The 23,538-nt window shown below is 36.0% G+C and overlaps 2 protein-coding genes across 7 annotated transcripts in view; both read left to right on the plus strand.

Moving 5' to 3' along the window:
• The window catches only part of hsd17b12a (hydroxysteroid (17-beta) dehydrogenase 12a), a 34,508-nt gene extending 15,517 nt beyond the window's left edge, over window positions 1-18,991 (plus strand). The window contains 9 exon segments of the mRNA NM_200881.1: window positions 5,508-5,583; window positions 7,527-7,634; window positions 8,760-8,824; window positions 8,907-8,951; window positions 9,348-9,382; window positions 9,822-9,903; window positions 13,291-13,356; window positions 15,160-15,309; window positions 17,965-18,991. Coding sequence (NP_957175.1) covers window positions 5,508-5,583; window positions 7,527-7,634; window positions 8,760-8,824; window positions 8,907-8,951; window positions 9,348-9,382; window positions 9,822-9,903; window positions 13,291-13,356; window positions 15,160-15,309; window positions 17,965-18,072 — 735 coding nt within the window. The 3' untranslated portion in view covers window positions 18,073-18,991.
• A 3,146-nt stretch (window positions 18,992-22,137) lies between these two features.
• alkbh3 (alkB homolog 3, alpha-ketoglutarate dependent dioxygenase) overlaps window positions 22,138-23,538 on the plus strand; it is a 66,236-nt gene continuing 64,835 nt past the window's right edge. For 5 of the 6 annotated variants that reach the window (XR_012399997.1, XM_009298107.5, XM_005163144.6 and 2 more), the window contains exon 1: window positions 22,138-22,283. The gene's annotated coding sequence lies outside the window, so the exon portion shown is untranslated. The remainder of the gene's footprint in view (window positions 22,284-23,538) is intronic. The other variant, NM_001003511.2, reaches the window with a different exon arrangement.

Here is a 23,538-nt window from a genome sequence, read left to right on the forward strand (position 1 = left end):
CTGCTGGTGGGAAAAGACCTGTTACCTCGTTTAACTTGTACAGCTAAAAGTTGTTCTCGCACTCCAAAGTTGGCCATTTCATAACCGTTTAAAGAGTATGGCGGTTTCTTACAGGTTTCCCCTCAAACATTAAGGGTGCTTTCACACCTGTGAATAGATTCAGTTGTTTCGAAACAGAGATTACAATTGTTACATTGTTGCTCTTTGCTCTTGGAGCGGTTCGCTTTCACACTGCAAAGTTTTTAATCAAACCAAAATAGCTAAAACAAGTCACGTGCGATTAAACTCTCCTTACATTGGTCAGAGTGTCAGGGTTTATTTTGTAGCGTCCCGCTAAGCTGTCAGGAGAGGTGGTGGTTTGGTGGTGATTGACAGGGTGCGCGCGCAACGTGTCTGAGGAGAGACGCGGTGGGGAGGGGTGAGAAGGGTGCGCGACAATGCCTATTTGAGGACCGGGAGGGATACGCGAGATTACCGGGAGATCATCACTCGTTTGCGGGCATCCAGAGACTCGCGAAACTTCCAGCCCTACTCATAATTCTCTCTTCGTATAGCCGTAAGCCTATTACATATCCATAAAACACTGTGATATAACCGTGCTCGGATCGGATCGCTTTCTCACTGCAATCTAATCGCTCCAGGGTTCATTTCAATCGAGCCGAGACCACCTCATTCAAGCGATCTCGGAGCGATTACTTTGGCGCGGAACAGAGCGCGATTGCCCTGTTCACATATGCCAAACGAACCGCGCTAACTGGGCAAACGAGATGCGTTCCGAAACAAAAGTGTAGGTGTGAAAGCACCCTAAAAGTGCAGTAGATGGTCTGCCATGATGCTAACCGATTAGCATAATATTTTTGAAAACACAATAGCTGCATTTCAAATCGCATAACTATGCACTTTTCTACGCCATTTTGTAGTGTAAACAGTGTAAATAGTGCGTTCACACTGAAAACTCTAAAAATTATAAGTGCACTTTTAATTACCCGGATGATGCACTCATTCAGCCGGTAAAACGAAGTGTGTAATGATGGACACTTCACGCACTCAATGACCGCAGGTTTGCTAACATAGCGAAAGGGGCGGAGCTATCAGGCGCACATGTTGGATAACTTTTATTTTGGGTGGTGAAATCAAATTTCTCCTGCGAGAGTGATAATAGCGCCTCCCGATGGTGAATGCTGTTATACTCATGGCAGGTTTTATTTGATAGTTTGCTCATTTATTTCACTGATTTGGCAACTGTCAAACGTCATCGGGTAAACTGTTTGAATTTCCGCTTGGTAAAAAAATCTTTAGTGCTCCATTTGGGACGACACTACATACATATACTACACTGTTGAGTGTGTAAGTGCTGGAGTGCATAGTGTATAGTGTGCCATTTGGGATGCAGCTAATCTCTCCCTTGCCATCCAAAGCCACGCCTACTGAAATCACGAATGCACACCTTAAAGATGACAGACAACCCATTAGATTGTCATTCGGCAGTTCGAAAACTTTACAGTACTTTATAATACTACGATTCTGAATGAATAACTGTATTATATCTAGCACCTTTTCAGTTGTGCATCAAGGAAAGCTTGTCATAATGTGCAATATTTCATGTATGCAAGGATCGCTCGTCTCACTCTCACACACTTTGTCCTTAAGTGACTAAATTACTGTATGCTAAGTGCTCGGCCGGCAGGGTGCAAGAATTACACTTATTATTAAGCCATACTTGCATGCTATTTCATTCAGACTAGCATGGTAAACGATATAGGGAGCACGTCACGATTGTTAAAAAAATCAATCAATACGAATATAAAATCAACTTCAACTCAGTAAAGCAGGTTAGGAAGAATAGCGCTATTTACTTGTGCTTTGTTGTTGAACTAGATAAAAACCTACGTTATTAATGCTGTAAAATGTACCTTATGAAATTCAAAATAGTCACATCCGTCTTTTGTTTCAAGATTTCAGTGACTGAACAGCACTTCTGTGCATATAACCCATTCGTAAAACAACACAATCTCCATCAGCTTTGCGTGAATAAAATCGTTTTAAAACGGATCATTACCTGTCTAAAAGAAATACTTCAGCCATGGTGTCATCTTTTCTCCAGCGTGCAAAAGTAACTCCAATATTGATTTAGGGTTTTAAAGTTTTGATTTGAGCATTTGTTTTTGCCACTGTCTCTCTTGTGTGCGCTTGAACGTGTGTGTGTGTGTGTGTGTGTATGCGCAAACAGCAGCTCTGCGTGAACCGATTTGCAGATGTACAAATCTACATTTGTTGACAGACAGTTTGGGCTACTTATTAGAATTATGGGAGTTATCGGCATTTAAATGAATTTTGTTTATTTTTTACATCCTTACCCAGAATATGTAAATGCATTCAGATCATTTACTTTAATAATTACTATTGGAATGTGGAGAGACTTTCAACCAGCACAACAAAAAAAAAAAGATTTTAAAGGCAATATACTGCACCTTTAAAGTTATTTTCCATTGGTCAAACAAACAAGAAGCTCCACCCAAACTCATGCTATTGGTTGAGCCACTTTTGCCGAGTTGGACTGTACTTTTTCAAACTGGATTTTTATTTTTTATTTTTAACTAAAAGCTGCATCCAAAATTGCGTACTAGAGTAGGCACTCCATTTGAATATAAATTTACTACGTAATCATTAGAAAGGTAAGTTTTATTATGAATATGAGTGGTATGAATGAAATTCGGACTGATTACATCTATTAATCATTATCACCTATGCATCAGTTGCGTCACTTCACTCCATTCATAAACTCTCTCACGTGGCCTCATGGGATAGGAAAGTGTCCATTTGGATGCACCCAACAGAATCTCTTCAGAAGTAGTAGATCATCAGGGTACTTCTCGCCTACTGTTTGTTTTGAATAGTATGAATTCAGACATGCTATGATCGCATATTATTATTATTATTATTATTATTATTATTATTATTATTATGCAATTATGAGCATGCAATTTCAGACAGATAACGTATTTATTGACTTCTGCTCAAATATTATTTTCTTTAATCTTTTGTTAAACTATTAGCCCCACCCCTAATCTCATGCCATTGGCTAAGCCAATAGCTGTTTCTCATTTCGAAGGCTGCATCCTTCGAAGCACGGACGGCCAATCAGATCACCCCAATTCGAAGGACAGCCAATCAGTATGCAAATGCATCAGCTCAGACAGTGGCCTATTGCTGACTAATTTAATTGGCTGATGCTGCTATGACGATCGCGCCAGCCCCAACTTCAGACACATCCTCTGTCTAACATTGACGCTGAATCCCCTTGTGAATGGGATGTTGGTGGCCACATACGTGGACAACAAATTGTAGCTCTTAAGTGGCTATTTAAAATACTTGGAATGTTTTATATTTTCTTACAGACATACAGTGTCATCCTGCAACTGTTTTGCAGCAAATAAAATGTCCCAATGTATTTTTAACTGTCTAAAATGGGGGGAAAAGTTGTTTTTACTCTCTGATAGTCTGATGTAAATCTGCATTAAAAAACAGTCAGGAAAATGTTATGTATATTCGGACCATGACTCCACAAATATGGACATCATTTTTCTCTAAAAGTGCATCAAATCAAAAGATGATAAATAGGTTTTTGTTGTAATTAGGTCCCAAATATCAAAGAGAAATAAAAAATGCATGGAAACACCTTGGGCCTTAAGAGGTTAATCCATACATGTACACATAAACTGTCTATAAAATCCCTCTTTAGTAAGACATGGCATACTCTTTTTGTTTTAAACATGTTTCGATAGCCAAGCAAAATAAATTTATACTTTTAATTCAAAGTTTTCTTTTAAAAGCGTCCTGCCGTTATCAGCGCGCAATGAATCTTGGGATGTTCAAGGCCGCAAAGGATCCACCGGTTGAGTCCTTCATTATCTGGGAAACGAAGGATGCATTTTGAGGCTGCGTTTAAAGGGGCCTTCTTTTTATTTTATTTTTTGTTCTAAAATGAGACTGCCTTTGTCGTGCCGCGATGATGCAGCGCACTTCTAATGCATCCATCACGCCTGGGTGTGTTTCCCGTTTTTTTTTTTGACAAGTGTGAGTGCTCCAAATCCAGGAGCAGTTTAGTTCAGGGTTGGAAGAGGTGTGGCAGATCATGGTTCAGTTGGGCTTTTTGGCGCAGTACACTTGCATTGTGAGACGCGATGTCACTTTTAATGGACTGTGTTTATGCTGCGTTATTAGTAATTCTTTCTTTTCAATAACCGCAAACTGTCATAGTTTATTAAAGATGCAAACCCCTCGTTTTACATCAGCTGCCACCTTCAGCAAACGTCCTAAAGCCTCCTTTCCACTGCACGAGACAAACGACAAGCGACAGACCGGAAGTCATTCATTTCCAATGGAGAGTAGTCCGGGAGCTGCGTGGAGTTTCGATCATCTCCGTATGCGGAAAATTCGGATCCGAATTGAGCTGCGGATCCATTAAAAATATTTGCTATTTATGCGACCGGCGGACCGGATGTGATGTATTCCAGTGTTGTCCAAGCAGGTCCGTGTGCGTGAGATGAGAAATACGACTTTATTTGGTTATTCTTTTAATCAGAAAAAGTCTTAAACATTTCTGCTCATAAACGTAAGTAATAAAGTAATACAAATATAATGTTTTATGTTGTCTCCACATTCCCTCCAATATTTTTAGCAGTCTAAGTTTCTAGTATTCATTCATTCATTCATTCATTCATTCAACCACAGAGAATTGCTTTTGCACTCCTTTATTTCAGACACTACGAGAACAGCTTCTCTCCCATGGTGCACGTCAGAACTGAAAAGTCTGTGCGACTGCCACAAGGGGGCGTATTCCGACAGTCGTGTCCAAATATCGTGTGCAGTGGAAAGGTGGCTTAATACCTGCAGCACAAGGACTTTTATGATACTATACAAGCATGAAAGTTGTCGATCTGTTTAGCAATATTAATATATAATATTACATTTGTCTGCGTGTCACGGCATCCCAAATGACCAAAAGAATATAACTAAAGAAATGTCTAATGTGCTAAGCGAGAGCACTTCTCTTCCTGTTAAACGGAACGGTCACATCATCGATGACATACTGTAAGTGTGCTTGGGTTCGAAAGGTAAAGATGCAGTGTGAGATGCGCCGGGGAAGAGGGGACAACCGCATCTTCAAGGCAACTGTGCCTAGTGAGAGTGCACCCTAAGTCGAGTTCTAGTTTACTTGAAGTTTTTAGGTTGGACACTTTAACTTAAGAAGCGTGCCAATGATTTTAGACTTTAAACGTTGTCAGTTAAATATTTTACCGTTTCTGTTTGTACTTCTAAGCTTTAGTGTTAATCTGTTGATACAGTTGTAAAGGATTTTTAGAGCTCAGTGTCCCATTTCGGTTTTAGGAACTCAACCTTGGATTTTGCCATGAAAATAACTAAAGAAGTTTGATTTCCACAAATGCTTTTCTAAAGTGTCTTTCTGTCATAAATGAGATTTTAAATGCTCCTCTATCTCTCAGCTTGCTCGACGAGGATTCTCCATGATGCTCATCAGCCGTTCCCAGGAGAAGCTTGACGACGTGGCAAAGTCTCTCGGTCAGTGCTCGGCCATCTGTATATGTGTGTGTTTTAGCAAACTGCAGTGCTCATCTCTGTGAATGACAGACAGTCTTCCTGATGTTAATGAAACGGGGCCTATTTTTAGCCCTGGCCTGAGAGGCGGGGGTGGTGGTGGTGGTAGGAGGGGCTGGTTCACTGACTGGGTGGAGAGCTGATGCAGCTTGGCAGGAGTGCACAGTCAAAGGTCCACGCTGAGCTCTGGGGGTCACATACGAAACTTCTCTGAATAAGGCTGAAGTGCTGTTTGCCATCCCTGTTCCAGTAAATGTGAATTACTTGGTGCACAGATGTTGCACAGACGTCCTCCAGGCTGACTTTTGACACTGATCTCCAAAGTGCTCTGTGGCAAAGTATTTACTGTTTAGATCAGTGGTTCTCAAACTGTGGTACATGTACCACTAGTGGTACGCGGGCTTCCTTCTAGTGGTACGCAGAGGAATGACATATGTCATGTACATGCTACATATATTTCAAAATTTATCAAAAATGATGTATATAATATGCTATATATGACATAAAGCCTATATTTCTGAGGTAAACTGCCATGTTTTTTTTAACTGTGCAGAGTTGTAGCTGCTTTACTGGGCCTACTACACTACTGTAATTCAATACTGCTAATTTTGGTGGTACTTGGAGAGACAATTTTTTTTCTGAGGTGGTACTTGATGATGAAAAAAGTTTGAGAACCACTGGTTTAGATGATTCGGATGTGACTGACAAGTTTTTGCATACTTTTTTTTTTTTTTTTTTTTTTGCTGTTTATTTAAGGTTTTTGGGATAAAAGCAATCTACAAGTCGTATACAGATGTACAATTATAATGTAATATAATAATTAAACATCATAATATATAAAATAATTTGTGTATTTTTTTTTACGCTGTTGTGCAGATATATTTTTGCATCTATACTATAGTAGATTTAGGGTACACTTAGGGTGTTGTTGTTTTATTTTAGTCTTTAAATTGCACATTACAAGTGTGAAAGGTTGTGATATTGTTAATCAGGGTTTATAACACTGATTCGACCTGAGGAAGGGTAAGGGAAGAGGTTAAGGGCGTTGTGCATTGATGCTTTTTCTGTAAAAAATTAGGTAAACACCCTACGATCAGCTCTGATAAGCATCCTATAAGCTCTTATTCCTTGTCAGGAATCATTTATCAAATATTTGGTGAGGTTTTTATACTACAAAGAGTTATTCTGAACTGTTACCCGTCTTTAATGTTGGCACATAACTGTTGAGATTAGATGGGGAGGGGGAAAAACCCCACCAATCTTCCAGTACCACAGTTGTGCTGCCAACACAGAACGGGGAGGAGGTTATGGCGATGAATGTCACAAACTAGGATGTCATTTGCGGAAACCAGTTCTCAAACCTTACATTTGCATCGATCACCCCACATTAGAAGTCACAGAGAGCAGTATCCCGTAAGCCCCCTGGACAAAAATGAAGAACTTTTGAAGCTTATTTATGAGAGCTTAAAATAACCATTCGATTGACAAAAACACACACACACACACTTGCTGCAAGACCTGAGAGGAATTTTCCTCTCATAACTCACTGGAACAGTGTTTAGACAAATGAGCCTTTGGACAATAAATTCTAATTGCTGCAGGCACCTCAAACAAGCTGAGGAGGGGAGGGGGAGATGTAGGAAGTTCCTCCGACTGGCTTTTTTTTTGTGTACACAGCGCCTCCTGCAGGTCAGAAATCTGTGTTTTGGTGCAATGGGCAAAGTCCCAGAGAAGTTATTTTTAGAACAGCAGCCATAGCAGGGATGCCTGATCTTAGACTGACTTCTCCAATGCCAATATTAGGTCGCAAACACTGTTACAGCAGTTTTATTTTTATTTATTTATTTTATTTTATTTTTTTGTCCTTGCATCTGTGTAACTTTATTTTATTTTTTCTGTAATTGCAGAAAGCACATATAAAGTGGAAACCAAAACCATTGCGGTGGACTTCAGTCAAATTGATGTCTATCCTAAAATCGAAAAGGGTCTTGCTGGACTTGAGATTGGAATTCTTGGTAAGTCACGTAACCTCTTGGACCTGAAGAGCATATTTCATATAAAAAAATAAATTGTCATTTACTCACCCATTACTTTTTAACTGTTTAAGTTTCTTTGTTTTGTTGAACATTAATGACGATATTTTAATGAGAGCTGAAAATCAGTAACCATTGACTTTCAATGGTAGTTGTGTTTTGCATTACGGAAGACCGTGGTTGCAGGTTTTCAGTTTTCTTTAAAAATATCTTCATTAGAGTCTAACAGAAAAAAAGAAACGCCTTGGAGTTAAATGGTAATTTAAAAAAAAAAATTTGGGGTAAACTATCCCTTTTACTGCCTGCTCTACCGAATGTTTGACCATATTTTGACTGTTTTAAATAATGATTGTTAGTTATTTTATATAATGGTTTACACACACGGCATTGTTAGTTTCCCAAAAAAATAAACAAACAATCCTGTTGCACAACTTCACTTGATTTTTGTTTTATTGTAAAAAAAAATAAAATAAAAAAAAGAAAGAATGTGTTAAATGAGAATCTGAAATATTTTGTTGCAAACTTAAAAAATATATATTTTATTTTGATTTAGTGTTGAGTGTCTTTTTATTTTGATTTTTTTTTTTTAAATATAAATTGGTCTTGCTCTTCATGTTTTTCTTGTTTGCATAGTATTAATTTCACTACTTTTACCATGGTATTACATACCATTTGGTCGATGTTAATATTTTAGAAATGATGGGATGTGTTGAAGAAAAGCATTGAGTGTGTTGACTAGTGACATTAGAAGTTAGTAATAAAATCTAAAATTAAGTTTTTCCTGATGGGGCAGTTAAAGGGTTCAATTAAATCAAACCCCTCAATGTTCTCTAAAGGCAAATATGCATGCATCTTTCATTCAAGATTCACAGCCAGTGTTGATGTGAAACCTTTTATTTGGTTGGTCTCATCTGTCTCTATTTATTTTCCTTTTTAACCTGAAATCGTGATTTATTATTAATTTTTTGCATGTTTGGCGCTCACATCTTATTCCTAATGCTTTGCCACCACCTAGTGGTTATTCTTAGAACATGTTTATTTCAGACCCTCTATTTGTTTTGTACTTGAACGCACCTGATTTTTCATTTTTCCTCTTTTAATTTTTAGTTAACAATGTTGGAATCTCTTATTCATACCCCGAATTCTTCCTCCACATCCCTGATTTGGAAAACGTGAGTAACCTCTAAGAAAAAAAAAAGGTTAAAATATTGGTTCCCACATTACCTAAAGCAATATTCACACATTCATTTGCAGTTCATCACCACTATGATCAACGTCAACATCACCTCAGTGTGCCAAGTAAGTAAACCAAATTGACATATTGGGCTGCTGAACTATTTCAGAAATCGTAATTTTTTTTATTCATTTATTTATTTTTTTTGTACGATTTTCGATTGAAAAATATATGTAAAGGTACCGCAATGTGATGTTTGATGTACTCTTCCTACTGCTGTACCTGTTCTCTCTCTCTCTGTTTTGCTGATCTCCACCAACGCTCCCCGTGTTCACCACCCACGCATATTCTCTCTCTCTCTCCCTCTCCCTCTCATACAGGACTAGTATATTAGTTTTATTTATTTGATTCATTTTTATCTGATTCATTTTTTTTTTCATATGTATGTATTTGATTTAGAGGTCATTTCAGAGCTTATGAATCTGTCTGACACCTATCTATCTTGTTTTTTCTTCTGCTAGATGACTCGTCTGGTGCTGCCCAGAATGGAGGCAAGGTAAGTCCAGAAACTAATAACAAAACCCCTTTCCAGCATGTGTCTGGAATCCCTTATATGACTAAAAGGAAATTCAGCACAGCTTTCTTTTTCCTCCCGAGTGTGTCCCCCTCCTGTTTTCCCCATACTCTTTGTGTGAAATTGAAAAGCAACAGTGTAGAGATTTCATTGGCTGCTTCTGGGTCATGTGCAACATATGCGGCCAATAAGGAAGCCGGGCAAATTTTTGTACAAATAGGTCCAACCCTCTGCACTTTACTGCGGCTGCATGGCAACACGCATGGAGACCATCAATAGACTGTTTTTATATTTCATTTAATAAGTACTGAAGTGGAGTACAGTGGGTGACGGGGTTGTTAGGTTTCAAACACATCATGTTTGATGTTTATTTCATATGTCTATAAGAGCAGTTGAAATTAAGTTTGTGTGTTTGTTTCAGAGCTAAAGGTGTCATCCTCAACATCTCCTCTGCCAGTGGCATGTTCCCAGTCCCACTGCTGACCATCTACTCCTCCACTAAGGCAAGTAACTTCACCACCGGAAAAATAAGAGGCTATAAATGTTCATAGAAACATTAATTTTCTTTTCGGCTTAGTCCCTTTATTAATCTGGGGTCGCCACAGCGGAATGAACCGCCAACTTATCCAGCACGTTGCGGATGCCCTTATGGGAAACATCCACACACACTCATACACTACAGACAATTTAGCCTACCCAATTCACCCGTACGGCATATCTTCGGACTTGTGGGGGAAACCGGAGCACCCGGAGGAAACCCACACGAACACAGGGAGAACATGCAAACTCCACACAGAAACGCCAACTGACCCAGCCTAGGCTCGAACCAGTGACCTTCTTGCTGTGAGGCTACAGCACTAAATACTGCGCCACTCCGTTGCCTTCATAGAAACATTTTGTTTACAATCAGGGCTTAAAATGAACACTGACCAAGGGTCCGTTCTTCGTACGTGGATTACTCAGTTAGCTGGATTTGGATATTGACGATTTGACACGATCCAGGATCGTTTCGTTCTTCAAAGCTGATCCGAGAGTTGTTGTCATGGCAACAGATCTGCTAGGTCAAACCTGATTGGGAGCAGGTTCAAATCATATAAACAGGATTAGATCGGCTCAGTTCAAGCAAAGATAATACAGAAAGTATGTACCGAGTTCTGATATTTTCTTACAGTAAAAGTTATATACACTTGGGAAAATAGTAGTTTTTAACTATATATATAAAGTTATAGTCATTAATAAAATAAATAAAGTTTTACATATTAATAAAACGTATGCAATCTGCACCCTCGAAATGAAAGTGCAAAGACTGCCACCTGGTGGTGCAAAGAGAAAACTTATTGATATGAACTTTTTAGATCGCTTTAGTACAAATTGTGTATAATAGAAATGCACAATATGTGACTTTTTTTTAAAAGCAATAATACATTTATGCAGTCATAAACATGTTTTGACAGTTAATATGCCAGTGATTTGATGCTTCACAAAAGTTGCAGACGCCTTTACCAATATCAAAATGCTTTTGGAAACAACCAGTTATTCTTTATACACCGATTAAAAAACTGTACTATAATAAAGAAAATCTTTTCTAAATGTAGAACTAAATACATTGATTTGCATTGAAATACATGATGAATACTCTTGTCTTGACAAATGAAAGTGTAAAGCCTGCAGCTCACAACAAATGTCAAGTTACTGCGTGTCATATTTAACAAGCCATTTACTGCTAATTTGATGTAATTTTGCTCACATGGATAATTGAATATTAATCAGATGATGTCATTACGCTGCTGTGCCGTCAGCCAATCGTTGCATTGCTGATCATGATTTCGAGGATCGATAGATCTGTCCTTAACAACACACGCAGTGATCTCAGATCAGTTCATCCAGACATTCTAATCTGATTCGCGAACTTGTTTGAAGAACCAAATAAGCGAGAGATCAGTTATCAAGATTAAAAGATCCAGGATCTGCCAAATCATCTTAGATCATTTAAGCGAGGTACGAAGAACGGACCCCTAGTACCAACTGGAAGTAAACATCCGGTCGCCAATTCTAACATTGTCCCAGAATGCTTTATGGTGTAAGAGTCCATCTATCAGTCCAATGACAGTTCTAACAGCATGGGTGAAGGTTAAATGTGTGCAACCCTTTTCCAGCATATCTGAAAATGAATATTTTTATTTGTTTCCAGCTCTGAATTTAATCCGACTCCCATTTCAAGTGATCATTAAAAGTTCAAATGAGTTCCTAATAAGGAACTGATCAAATTCATACATGAGGAATTCATCCTTTCATTTAATGGTTCATCGTTTACCTGAAGTCGCTGAGAGTGGGTATTCTGGTCGGTTGCACCTGCTCACGGACACAACCTCGCTAGTTCTGGTTATTAGATTGAGGATATAACTACAGTAAATTCCAGCAAGTAATATTAGGCCACCCCATGCTTGCTTCTCTGTTGGAGAAGGTAAAGTCGAGGGGTTTAAGCTGCATGACTGAGATGTTTGAACAACTGGTTTCCTTGCCAATCTTCTTCTTAGATTAGAGTTTTTCGTTGTAGTCCCTGACAATTCTCGTGGTGTCGCCGCGTGGAATTCCATAAGTGTTCTCAGGGTCTGATATTATGGAGAGACTTAGCCATCTTTACAATGATGTTAAAATATATTGAATTGCAAAAACTGGCTAATTTAACTGTATAAGTACAATCTGATGCTTCATCCATCCATCCATCCATCCATCCGATTGTCAGAAATCAACAGGTCTCCAATGCTGTGCCTATGCTCCATCCATTGAGCCTAAATGTATGAGTAATCCTGGTCATAGGCTGCGGAAACATCAACCTAAACAATCTACTAGTTGCACTGATTTCAGGAGATATTACAATTAAACATAAATGTTAAATTATTTTGTCAGGCAGAGTTCCCATGCCAATTCACAAAATTAAACAAAAATGAGCCAATTTAGAAATGTACAACATCAATTACTCAAATCACAACAAACCATCATAAACTCAAGGCAACAAAAGCTTCACAAAGACTCTTGTCTGGTCATGATTTGATATAAAGACCATTTTCCCTTCAAAGATCTTACTAAAGCCAAAACTCAGATCAGCAAGAAGTAAAATTGGGACCACTTTACCAATCACACAAAGACATTTAAAATGGTACCAAACATGAATATAGATCCACAATATGCACCCTTATTAAAAACTTGTACTGTGTGGAATGTGAGTGAGCTGCTCTGTTGGAGAAGGTAAAGTCGAGGGGCTCAAGCTGCATGACTGAGATGGTTGAACAACTGGTTTCTTTGGCGATCATCTTCTCAGATTGGAGTTTTTCGTTTTAGTCCCTGACAATTCTTGTGGTCTGGCCTCGTGGAATTCCATAAGTGTTCTCAGGGTCTGATATTATGGAGAGAATTAGCCATCTTTACAATGGTGTTAAAATATATTGAATTGCAAAAACTGGCTAATTTAACTGTATAAGTACAATCTGATTCACAGCACTGAGATCGTTCACATGAGTAGATCATCCTAATTGCTAAATTTCATCAGTACCATCAAAACCATTACTGTTATATTTTAGTATATAGTGATCTTTTCATTTTATTTATTTAAAACTTTATATAATTTAAATATAGACGTGGTTGTTGTTGTTGTTGTTGTTGTTGTTGTTGTTATTAATAAATCAATAATTGTAATTTTGGCATGCCAGAAATATTTTTAAAGTCACTAGCTATTGACAGTTGTAGCAAAATGCTAGTTTTTGACCCTGTATTTAAATTGGTCAATATTTGATTGTATTTATGTATATAGTGTAAAAATTGTTACTAAACTCAGTACCAACCAGGCTCAACAAGTGAATATGTATTGTTTTCCTGTCATCTTTTAACAGGCTTTTGTGGACTTCTTCTCACGAGGACTTCAAACAGAGTACAAGTGCAAAGGGATCATCATCCAGGTTAGAGAGACATCATTTAATGCTATTTAAACCCCGATTTTGAGGAACGTAGCATAGTGAAGCAATGGAAATTGTAGGGAATTAATTTGTTAGGAGCCTTTTTTTTTTTTTTTTTTTTTTTTTTTTTTTTAAGTATGGCTTTTTATTCTATTTCATCCCTATTAAGTTTGTTAGAACTTCAAAAATCTATTGTCTATAAGGATTTTTTTTTTTATATCGACTTGTGTCATTTGCTAAATGCATTTGTAGTCGTGGGAAACTACATACATTTGGTCATTGTGTAAGTAGTTAAATGTAGAATTTAAATGAGACTTCATATCTGTGGAATAACTAATATCAAATGTAATGTGTTCGATTAAAATGAATGAATGTATGATTGTCTAAAGCAGTGGTTCTTAATGTGGTACGTGGGCTTCCTTCTAGTGGTACGCGGAGGAATCAAATATGTCATGCTGTATATACATGCAATATATATTCCAAAAATCATCACAACTGATTTATATTTATATTTATATATGAATATTATGACATTTAGCCTATATTTTTGAGGTCCAAGCAAGATTTTCTGGTTTTGATCAATAGGCTACTGTCTGTTAATACTTTACAGGAGTTTTTTTTTTTTTTTTTTTTTTTTTTTAAAACGATGGTCTACCATTTTTAATTAACTTTTAAAAGCACATTAAACTAAATAAAACCCTGACATTTTTATTTTGTTTGTTTGTTTTTTACCTGTAAGCACAGTGCAGTGTTAATTTATAAGGTTTAATTGTGGCTGACAATAATAAATTAATAATAAATAAATTATTAATAATAGGAATTAATCTGCCTGGTTTTTGAGCTGTGCAGAGCTGGAGCTGCTTAATTAGGCCAACTACGCTACTGTACTTCAATACTGCTGATCATGGTGGTCCTATAGGAGAGAGAATTTTTTTTCTGAGGTGGTACTTGACGAAAAAAGTTTGAGATCCGCTGGTCTAAAGTGTACTTATTGCTTTGCTAAAATGGTGTTTAATTGTGGTTCAAACACATCGATCTTAGTTTAGGCCCGAATATATTTTTGAGAATATAGTAATGGCTACTGAAAATTCTGCACTGGATTACATTATTAATATATTATTATAAAATATTTATTAATTACAAATGTTATTTTATAAGTTGATTTCACAATGTCACTATTTTTAATTGCAGCTTTGGTGACTAAAAGAACCTTCAAAATAATTAATAAAATTTTACCAAGTTTATAAAAACTGGATTTATTTGTTACACATTGGTTTTTGTCATTTTAGTTTTTTTTTTTTCATTTTCTGATTTTTTTGTATATCAAAGGTTTTAATCGTATTTGATTATAACCAAGTTGTGAGTGCAATGCTAGAGTCCATGGCTAGTTTAAGTTTGTTAACAGGGTAAAAGTTTAATGCTGTATTCTGTTCTCTATTTTGCTCAATCAATAAAACTGTTAGTCACTACAAATGTTACCAAACCCAAACGTTTAAGTGCATATATTTAAAGTAAATTTGAAGTTTTTTTTTTTTTTTTTTTTTTTTTTTTAATATGGTCTCTTTAAAAAGTTGTTGTTGTTTTAATGTATTTTGTTTGATCTAAATTGATCTTGCTATAAAATAGCCACGAGTTGCTGATGTGGCATTAAACAAAAAAAAACAAGCAAATGCATATGAAAACAACAATTTACAGCTGAGGATGCTAAATGCTGGGAAAAAAAAAAAAAAAAAAAAACATTTGCCAGTTTAAACCAAAGCGCTGCATGTGCTCTTAACCAATAACACCAAATCTCTCTGTTCACAGAGTGTATTGCCTTTCTTTGTGGCTACTAAGATGACCAAGATCAGGAAGCCCACTCTGGACAAGCCCACCCCCGAGCGCTATGTAGCTGCTGAACTGAACACTGTGGGACTGCAGGACCAGACCAACGGCTATTTCCCTCACGCCGTCATGGTACGACAGGCTAAATATTCCCAACGCTTCCGATTCTTGGGCATACTTTTACTATAGTGATTGAGTGTTTCTGACTATTTTTTTTTTTGGGGGGGGGGACTCTTTAATTTTAATGAAATTATGCATGTTTTTCGCTCAAGATTTTTACTGACACCAATCACCAAAGTTTAATTCCTCATGACTAAAACAGAAGCCATGAAAGCATAATTTGGTTTGACATGTCGTGCAATGTTAAAAACTGGCTGACCAAGGAGATTAACACTTTTTTTTTTCTTTTTGTTTTCTTAAGTATCTTTAGCCGCTGAAGTTACAATAAAACATGATTTGGTAGTGCTCATACACTGTGAAAAAAAATCCTGGTTGCCTTAAGTTCAATGGACTAACTGTTAATTTGATTCCACTTTAGAACTTATGTTAAACTGACTTAAAACAGCTTGAATAACTTATTAAACCAAGTTAATCATGTTCTAACTTAATTTTATAAGTAACTATGACCTAAAACGTATGCTGTCAGAACTAATCGATCACAGAATAGTTTTTCCAGGGTGTATTTTTAAGGCTTGGTTGTGTTTTTAAGATGCAAAGCAATCTTAAATATATAGCACGGTTAATTTGAACTGATTTTAAGACTGTCTGGAAATACCTGTGCTTTTAATGCACACCTTCCAGTCAATCAGAATCAAGATATCTGTAATATAATAAGTATCACGTGCACTTTAAAGGGCACCTATGTTGAAAATCATCTTTTTAAAGTTTTTTTTGGACAGAACTGTGAAATAAATAGGATATAAATAGGGTGATTTTATTAAGACCATACATCTAAAAACAAATTATTTCCTGATATCCAAATCCCTCCTATTTTGAGGCCCACGTGACATGGAAGTGTCGTTTCTCTGCCAACTGTATGACAGCCGCGTATTAACATGTGTCTGTAGTAACGCATATAATCATATCAACAAAACAGGACATGCACAAAGCAAGTGGGATTAAAAGATCTGTTCAGCTCTCTATGATCATCAATCGTCATCAAATGTGATCATGAATGAGTTTTACACGTTCAAAACGTTTTTAAAACAGTGCATGTTTGCAAAGTATTACACCAAATTTACCGTCTTTATTTTTATTACCACAGCCGCTTGTCAGTACAATTAGAAAAGACGCTTGATTCAGATTTATTTTGTACATTAACATAACCGATATCCATACAGCAGTGGATATTAACATGTATCCGGTCACATTTGCCATGCAAAGTTAAATGTGCGCACTGTGTGTGTCTGCTGTGTGTGCGCGTGAACTTTGTAACATCATGTGTGACTCATCAAAAGGCTTGAATTAACTTCACAACAAATACATCAAATAAGCTTTTACTGTAGTATTTCACAAAAACGTCACATGAGCTCTGCTTCCTACATGTCTGTCACCAGGCTCGGATTGGCTAATCAGGAGGACCGGGAGAATTCCCGGTGGGCCGGTCCGTTTTTTGGCCGTGAGGGCCGGTGTCCCTAGCTGCTTGCACTCTCAGCAGTCACACTTTTTTCATTTATTTATGCATTTGACCATAGTCTCACTCTTTTAATTCATTATTTTGCCGCAGCTCCGCGCTTTTTATTTATTTTCTCGCAGCCCCATGAGCAGAATGCAGCCTGCAGGTTAATGATGACGTAACTATTATTCGACCACAAACAGCGGCACCTTAGTGAATATAAGAATTCGAATAATTAATATTAATGAATATTACACCTCAATGAAAATCAGATGATTCACTACATTAATAAATCTGACATAAATTGATCAGAAATCTAGAAAGGGGAGAAAAAGATTAAGCCATCAATAGACAACCTTTTACAACAGTGCTATTGTGGTCCAGTGGTCAGCATGTTGCGTTACCACACCGTAGGACCCGAGTTCGATCCTTGCCTATCTAATTTAATTCATTTTAATTTTTTCATTTTTATTGTTAAGACATATAATACTGTTTGGGTTGTTGAACATTTTAACTTCTAAAGCAGCTGTTTTCTTGAAAAAGACGTGATCGTGTCATTAGAAACTGAATTGGAAATTATGTTATTTTAATATAATCAGTCGTGAGCTAAGGTGGGCCGGTCTACAGCTTGAAACCCCAGGGCTAAAAAGGAGTCCCACTCCGACCCTGTCTGTCACTGTGCTGTTTATCTGACGCAGCCAAGGCGGAGATTGAGGAACACTTTGACAGGCACGTGGAAACATTGGCCGGGAAGAACTAGCATTAAAGGCACAGGCAACAAAAAAAAAAAGCTACATTGTGTCCAAAGCTGAAATTTTCAATATTCTGAGTATGATAAATAATCTGATGGGTGTTTTGAGCTGAAACTTTACAGATGCATTCTGCAGACACAAAGGATGCATCTTAAATCTTGAAAAAAAAGGGTAAAATAGCCCTTTAATATTATAAAAAACAGCATTCCTGCATGTATGATATCACTTTAACCATGTTAAATTTTGTTTGTGAAATATCTTTGCTTTCATTAGTTAAATCATGGGTCATTCTTATAAGCTTCATCAAACAGTGAATACTTACTTTTTTAAAAATACTTTTTTTTTTTTTTTTTTACACATTATATTTACAATATTATTGTAATGTACACGATTAACAATGTCTTAACTTTGTGTCCATAGGGCTGGGTGACCACCATTCTGGCCCCCATCGACCTGGTCCTCAACCTGGGTCTGCGCATGAACAAGGCCCAGCGTGGCGGGTACCTCAGGAGGAGAAAACTGCGATAGGACGAGGACATAGTGTGATAGACTCCAAAAGGGCCAAAATGTTTTACAGAATGCATGTACTGAGATTTGAGTCAATTAGACCTCAAATCTTTGAAGTGCTGCCTCTTAAACACACTTTTTTTTTTTTTTTTGTATGTGTGCATGTGTTTTGTGTGTGTGCGATTGTTTGTTTTTTGATTAAATATCTGGACATGCTCACGTTCCACAATGAAGTGCTAGTTAACCAAAAAGGGGGCTAGTCTTTCTTTGAGGGTGAATAAAGCATTATGTTTGGCGGAGAGGGTTTTGCGGCCACTGCTGTTGTAAGCAGAGGGGTATTTATATGGTGATGGTGTTTTTTTATTTTTATTTATTTAAATAACTTTTCTTTTTTTTATCTGGGAGCTTCTACTACTTGCACTCTTCCTGTTAACTTGTTTGCAATCGTGCCTTATCATGATAAACGGGTGCTGGCCTTATCATTAAATCTATGGTGGCTATTTTTGAATCTTGTACTGTATCAACATAAAACTGAAGGTCTGATTTGAGTGTATTTTTGTACATTAGCCTTTTCAGGCTGAAAGTTTACTTGTCAGCTTGGTTTATTTAAAACCTGGGCCTTTTTTATATATAATTGAAAACTTGGTCACGATGATTGAAAGGAGATCTAATGCACGTTTACATAAGTTTTTTTCACTCCACTGAAGATGTAAAGGTGTGGTGGAATGTCACCAGTTTGCCTAGGGAATTATCCAAAGATGGATTTGAATACCTCCATATGGTGTTGATCTCTGTATGATTATTTTCGGACCAGTGCCAGGCAGGTTAAACTTGAATGTTTTCATTCCAGACGTGTGAGAGTGGAACGCATTGTGCTGCTTTACTGATGTGTGACAATCTGAAAATGCCTGTTAATAAAAAAAAAAAAGATTTTTCTTTATTGATTTTTTTTGTGTTGGTCTTTTTTTTTTTATATAAAATGTGTGCTTCTGCATGGGTTTTAGTGTTCTGTTTCTTTCATATATTACAGTGATTAAGTGTCTGAGCTTTATTTATTTATTTATTTATTTATTTTATTAGAATATGCAAAAAGGTACATAAATTGGCATCATACAAATACAAACAAACATAATAAATCAATAACAACAAAAACAACAACAATATAGTCAGGTACTCGCGCGCGCGCGCACACGTACACGCGCGCGCGAGTACCTGACTATATTGTTGTTGTTTTTGTTGTGTGTGTGTGTGCGCGCGCACATGTAAAGATAACTTGGTGGACAAGTCAGAGTACATACACAAGGGACAATACCAGTCAATAAATGAAGCGTGTATTGCAGATATAAGTAAAACAGAAAGAAACCAGAGTAACAACAATGCTTAGTAATGTATGATTGTAATAATGACAGTAAAAAGAAAAGAAAGGACAACAGTAATAACTGACAATGATAAAAAATCACCAGTACTACACCAACTACTACAGAAAGTTATATTACAACTAGTACTGCTGCTACAGCCACAACCACGACTATTACTACTATAATGTCTACTAATACTGAAACTACTACAACTACTACAGCTTCTGCTACAACTAATATAACAACGTCTACTACTGCAATCACTGCTACTACAACATCTACATCAACAACATCAACTACACCTACAATAACTACTACTGCTTCAACGACACCTTTACTACTTCTGCTTCCACTATACCAATGACATCAACTACTACAGGAACTACTACTTCAATAATCACAATTACAATCAATACTACTACAATCAATACTACTACAACTACTACTACTAATACTACTACAACTACTACCACTACAATTACAACAACAACTACAGCAACCTTAATAATGATAATGGTATTAATACTTATAATAATGATAATGAAAAGATAACAGGAGGACAAGTCAGAACTGTAATAATAATGATAACAAAAGTAAAAGTAATACCATTAATGATAAAATTGACGAGCTTTTCTGAGCTTATTTTAAAGCTACTTTATGAGGTCTTATGCTTTAAAATTTTCAAATGCTGCTAGGTTATTAAATTATCTATTGATACGTTTTTTTGATGAACATCAAACTTTGCTGTACACTTACTAATTCAGTTCACCAAAAGATTAACCTACTTCAAAATGATTGTGAATTTGACAGTTGGTTTGAACAGAGATTTTAAAACCAGATAATAAATATAATTCATTTTTTAAAAATAAATCAAAAGGCCTACAACAAATATATTTTTTTAAATGAACCAATAAACCAAATAAAAGGAACAAACATATCAATGAAAACTAAAGTAAAATAATCTTCTAATTAAAAATAACATACAAATACTGCAAATTTAATCAACAAATAAACCATTTAAAAGAAACAAACATACATGGGCAGCAAAAAAGAATCCACTGTAAACTGTTGTTTCACACATTTGAGTCTTCTGTAAATCAGGTAAAAACATTGAATCAAGCTTTTTGGATTGGATATATAGCAAGACGTAAACAACTCTTCATTGTCCAAATTCCACACAATTTGTATTCTAACATGTCTTACCATATATATACAGTTGTAATGTAAATTGTAATGTAAATGTAAATGTAATGTGTCTTACACTCTAAAAATATGTTTGATGGTAAATCATTTTACTATTTTAGGTCCGTTAGGATTACCTAGATGATTTACATTTGCTAAATGCCAGAATAATAAGAGAATTTTTTTTTTTTAGATTTTTTGATTAATTTCTAGACAGTCAAAAGTTTACATACATTCCCTTGTTATTTGTTAGCTTTGCTTTTAAACTGTATAACTTTGGTCAAATGTTTTGGGTATCCTTCCACAAGCTTCTGACAATAGCTTGAAGGAATTTTGGCCCATTACTCCTGACAGAATTGATGTAAATGAGTCAGATTTGTTGGCTGTCCTGTTTTCAACTCTGCCCGCACATTTTCTGTAGGATTGAGATCAGGGCTTTGTGTTGGCCACTCCAAAACATTTACTCTGTTGTCCTTAAAGCACATTTTAACTAATTTGGAAGTATGCCTAAGGGTCATGGTTTGTTTGGAAGACTCATTTGTGGCCAAGTTTTAATTTCCTGGCTGATGTCTTCAGATGTTGCTTCAGTATTTCTACATAATGTTCTTTCTTCATGATGTCATCTATGCTGTAAAGTGGACCAGTCCATACTGTAGTAAAACAGCCCCACAACATGATGCTGCCGCCCCCATACTTCAGAGTTGGGATGGTGTTCATAGGCTTGTAAGCTTTCCCATTTGTCCTCTAAATGTAACACTGGTCATTATGGCCAAACAATCTTAGTTTTATCAGACCACAGGACATGTCTCCAAAAATTAGTCCTTTCCCAGTGTAATTTAGCAAACTGGAATCTTTTGTTGATTCTGGCTTGTTGATTTTCCCATGTTGTCACACAAGGAAGCAGTGTGTTTGAGGTTTTTCTTCAATACTATACTACAGTTGTGCCTCCAATTAACTCAAATGTTGTCAATTAGCCAATCAGAAACTTTCAAAACCTTGACACCATCATATCAGCTTTTCAAGAGGTATAATAATCTTATTGTATGTAAAGTTGACTTTCAAGAAAAGTTATAACAATTTCTTAAAAAATATATATCTCAATATTCTGCAATTAAGCATAACAGATACAAAATTGATAATCCTTACTTAGCTACCTAAAAGAGAAAATGTTTAGTCAAATTAACATCTGACCTTCTTTTAAATGGTTCTATGCCTTTTTATACAGTGCATGTAGTCTTCTGGTTTCAATATATATATATATATATATATATATATATATATATATATATATATATATATATATATATATATATATATATATATATATATATATATATATATACATACATACATACATACACACACACACACACAGTTGAAACCAGTTGAAATATATAACACAGGTGTTATATATTTATAACACCTTAAACCAATATACACAATTATATTGTATTGTACAGATATTTTATGACTATTGTACACGTTTATGTGTTATACATGTTTATATTGATCACTGTACTTACAGAGGAGAGTACAAACCAGTAGTAACATCTGAAGGTAGGAGGTTTTTCCGCCGGTCATTGTAGCTACCCGGACACATTTCTCCAAACACAACAACAGTGATTGTATTACTATGACACAAACGTTGAATCTTGAAGAATACATAGATCAAACGGCTTGAAACGAATGTTTGTAAGTATTAATATAGTTGATAATGTTTAGGAAAAACTGTCGCGTCATTGAAAATAGACTGACAACGTTAAAACGTGCAAACGCAAGTAGTTACACAACATACCATCAGTATATTTACATCAACAAACTTTGCTTTTAATAATAATAATAAGGCACCTATAGTGTTTGTGTGTTTAAATGTATAGTTCACCCCTAAAGGAAAATCCTGTCATCTTTTACTCACCTTTTACTTGTTTCAACCCTAATGACTTTCTTTATCCACTCAAACACAAAAGAAGATATTTTGAAGAAAGCTGAAACGATAGTATTAGTTTTTCTGCAGCGGTTACAGATTATCAGCTTTCTTTAAAATATCCTATGTGCTTAGAGTAAAGAACCCCGTAAAGTATTGATTTAAAGTTGGTTTTATATTCGCACATTCGTTCAGTGACAACGTGTTGCATGTTCCCTATATTGTACCATGGTACTTTGAATATTCGGCTTGAAATCACATGTAAGTATGACTTCAAAACAGCATTAAAACTATTTATTTGACTGTGAACAATGTTGTACTTTAAAAGCCTTTTGGCTGCTAATATAAGTACTTACAATTTCCAAAGAATTCTTTTCTGAAATTATATTATTAAGAAAGTCCAAATGTGCAAATATACAAGCAGCTTTACCTCAATCCATGAGGTTAAGGAACCAATTTTCGTTTGAAGGTGAACTATCCCTTTAATAATAACTTTCTCAAATACTACAATAAAATATGAGAGTGCTTGCTTTACTGCAATGGTTACTAAAGTGGGGGTCACGAGATGGGGGGTCGCTTGGTGATTTCCAAAATTCTCAAATATGCTATTAAACTATTAGAATTATCATATTGTAACCCCTAGTGCAATTAAAAAGAAAACGGGAGCTGGAACTGAAGATCTGTTTTAGATAATATTCACTCATCTTCAGTTTGTTTAAAACATAGAGTAATACAATTTAAAGTAGTACACAGAGACTACATTGGACCAAAGTGAAACTAGCTAAATTAAAACTAAATATAGAGCCCAATTGTGATTAGGCATGGGACGATAACTGTTTTTAAGGTATACTGTGGTTTGGAAAAGTCAAGGTTTTAAAACTCCAAGATATTCTACTATACTCTTCCTAAGGTACAGTTGAAGTCAGAATTATTAGCCCCCTTTTGATTGATTTATTTATTTATTTTATATTTCCCAAATGGTATTTAAAAGAGCAAGGAAATTTTCACAGTATGTCTGATAAT

This window comes from Danio rerio, chromosome 25 (assembly GCF_049306965.1).
Source record: "Danio rerio strain Tuebingen ecotype United States chromosome 25, GRCz12tu, whole genome shotgun sequence".
NCBI lineage: Eukaryota > Metazoa > Chordata > Actinopteri > Cypriniformes > Danionidae > Danio > Danio rerio.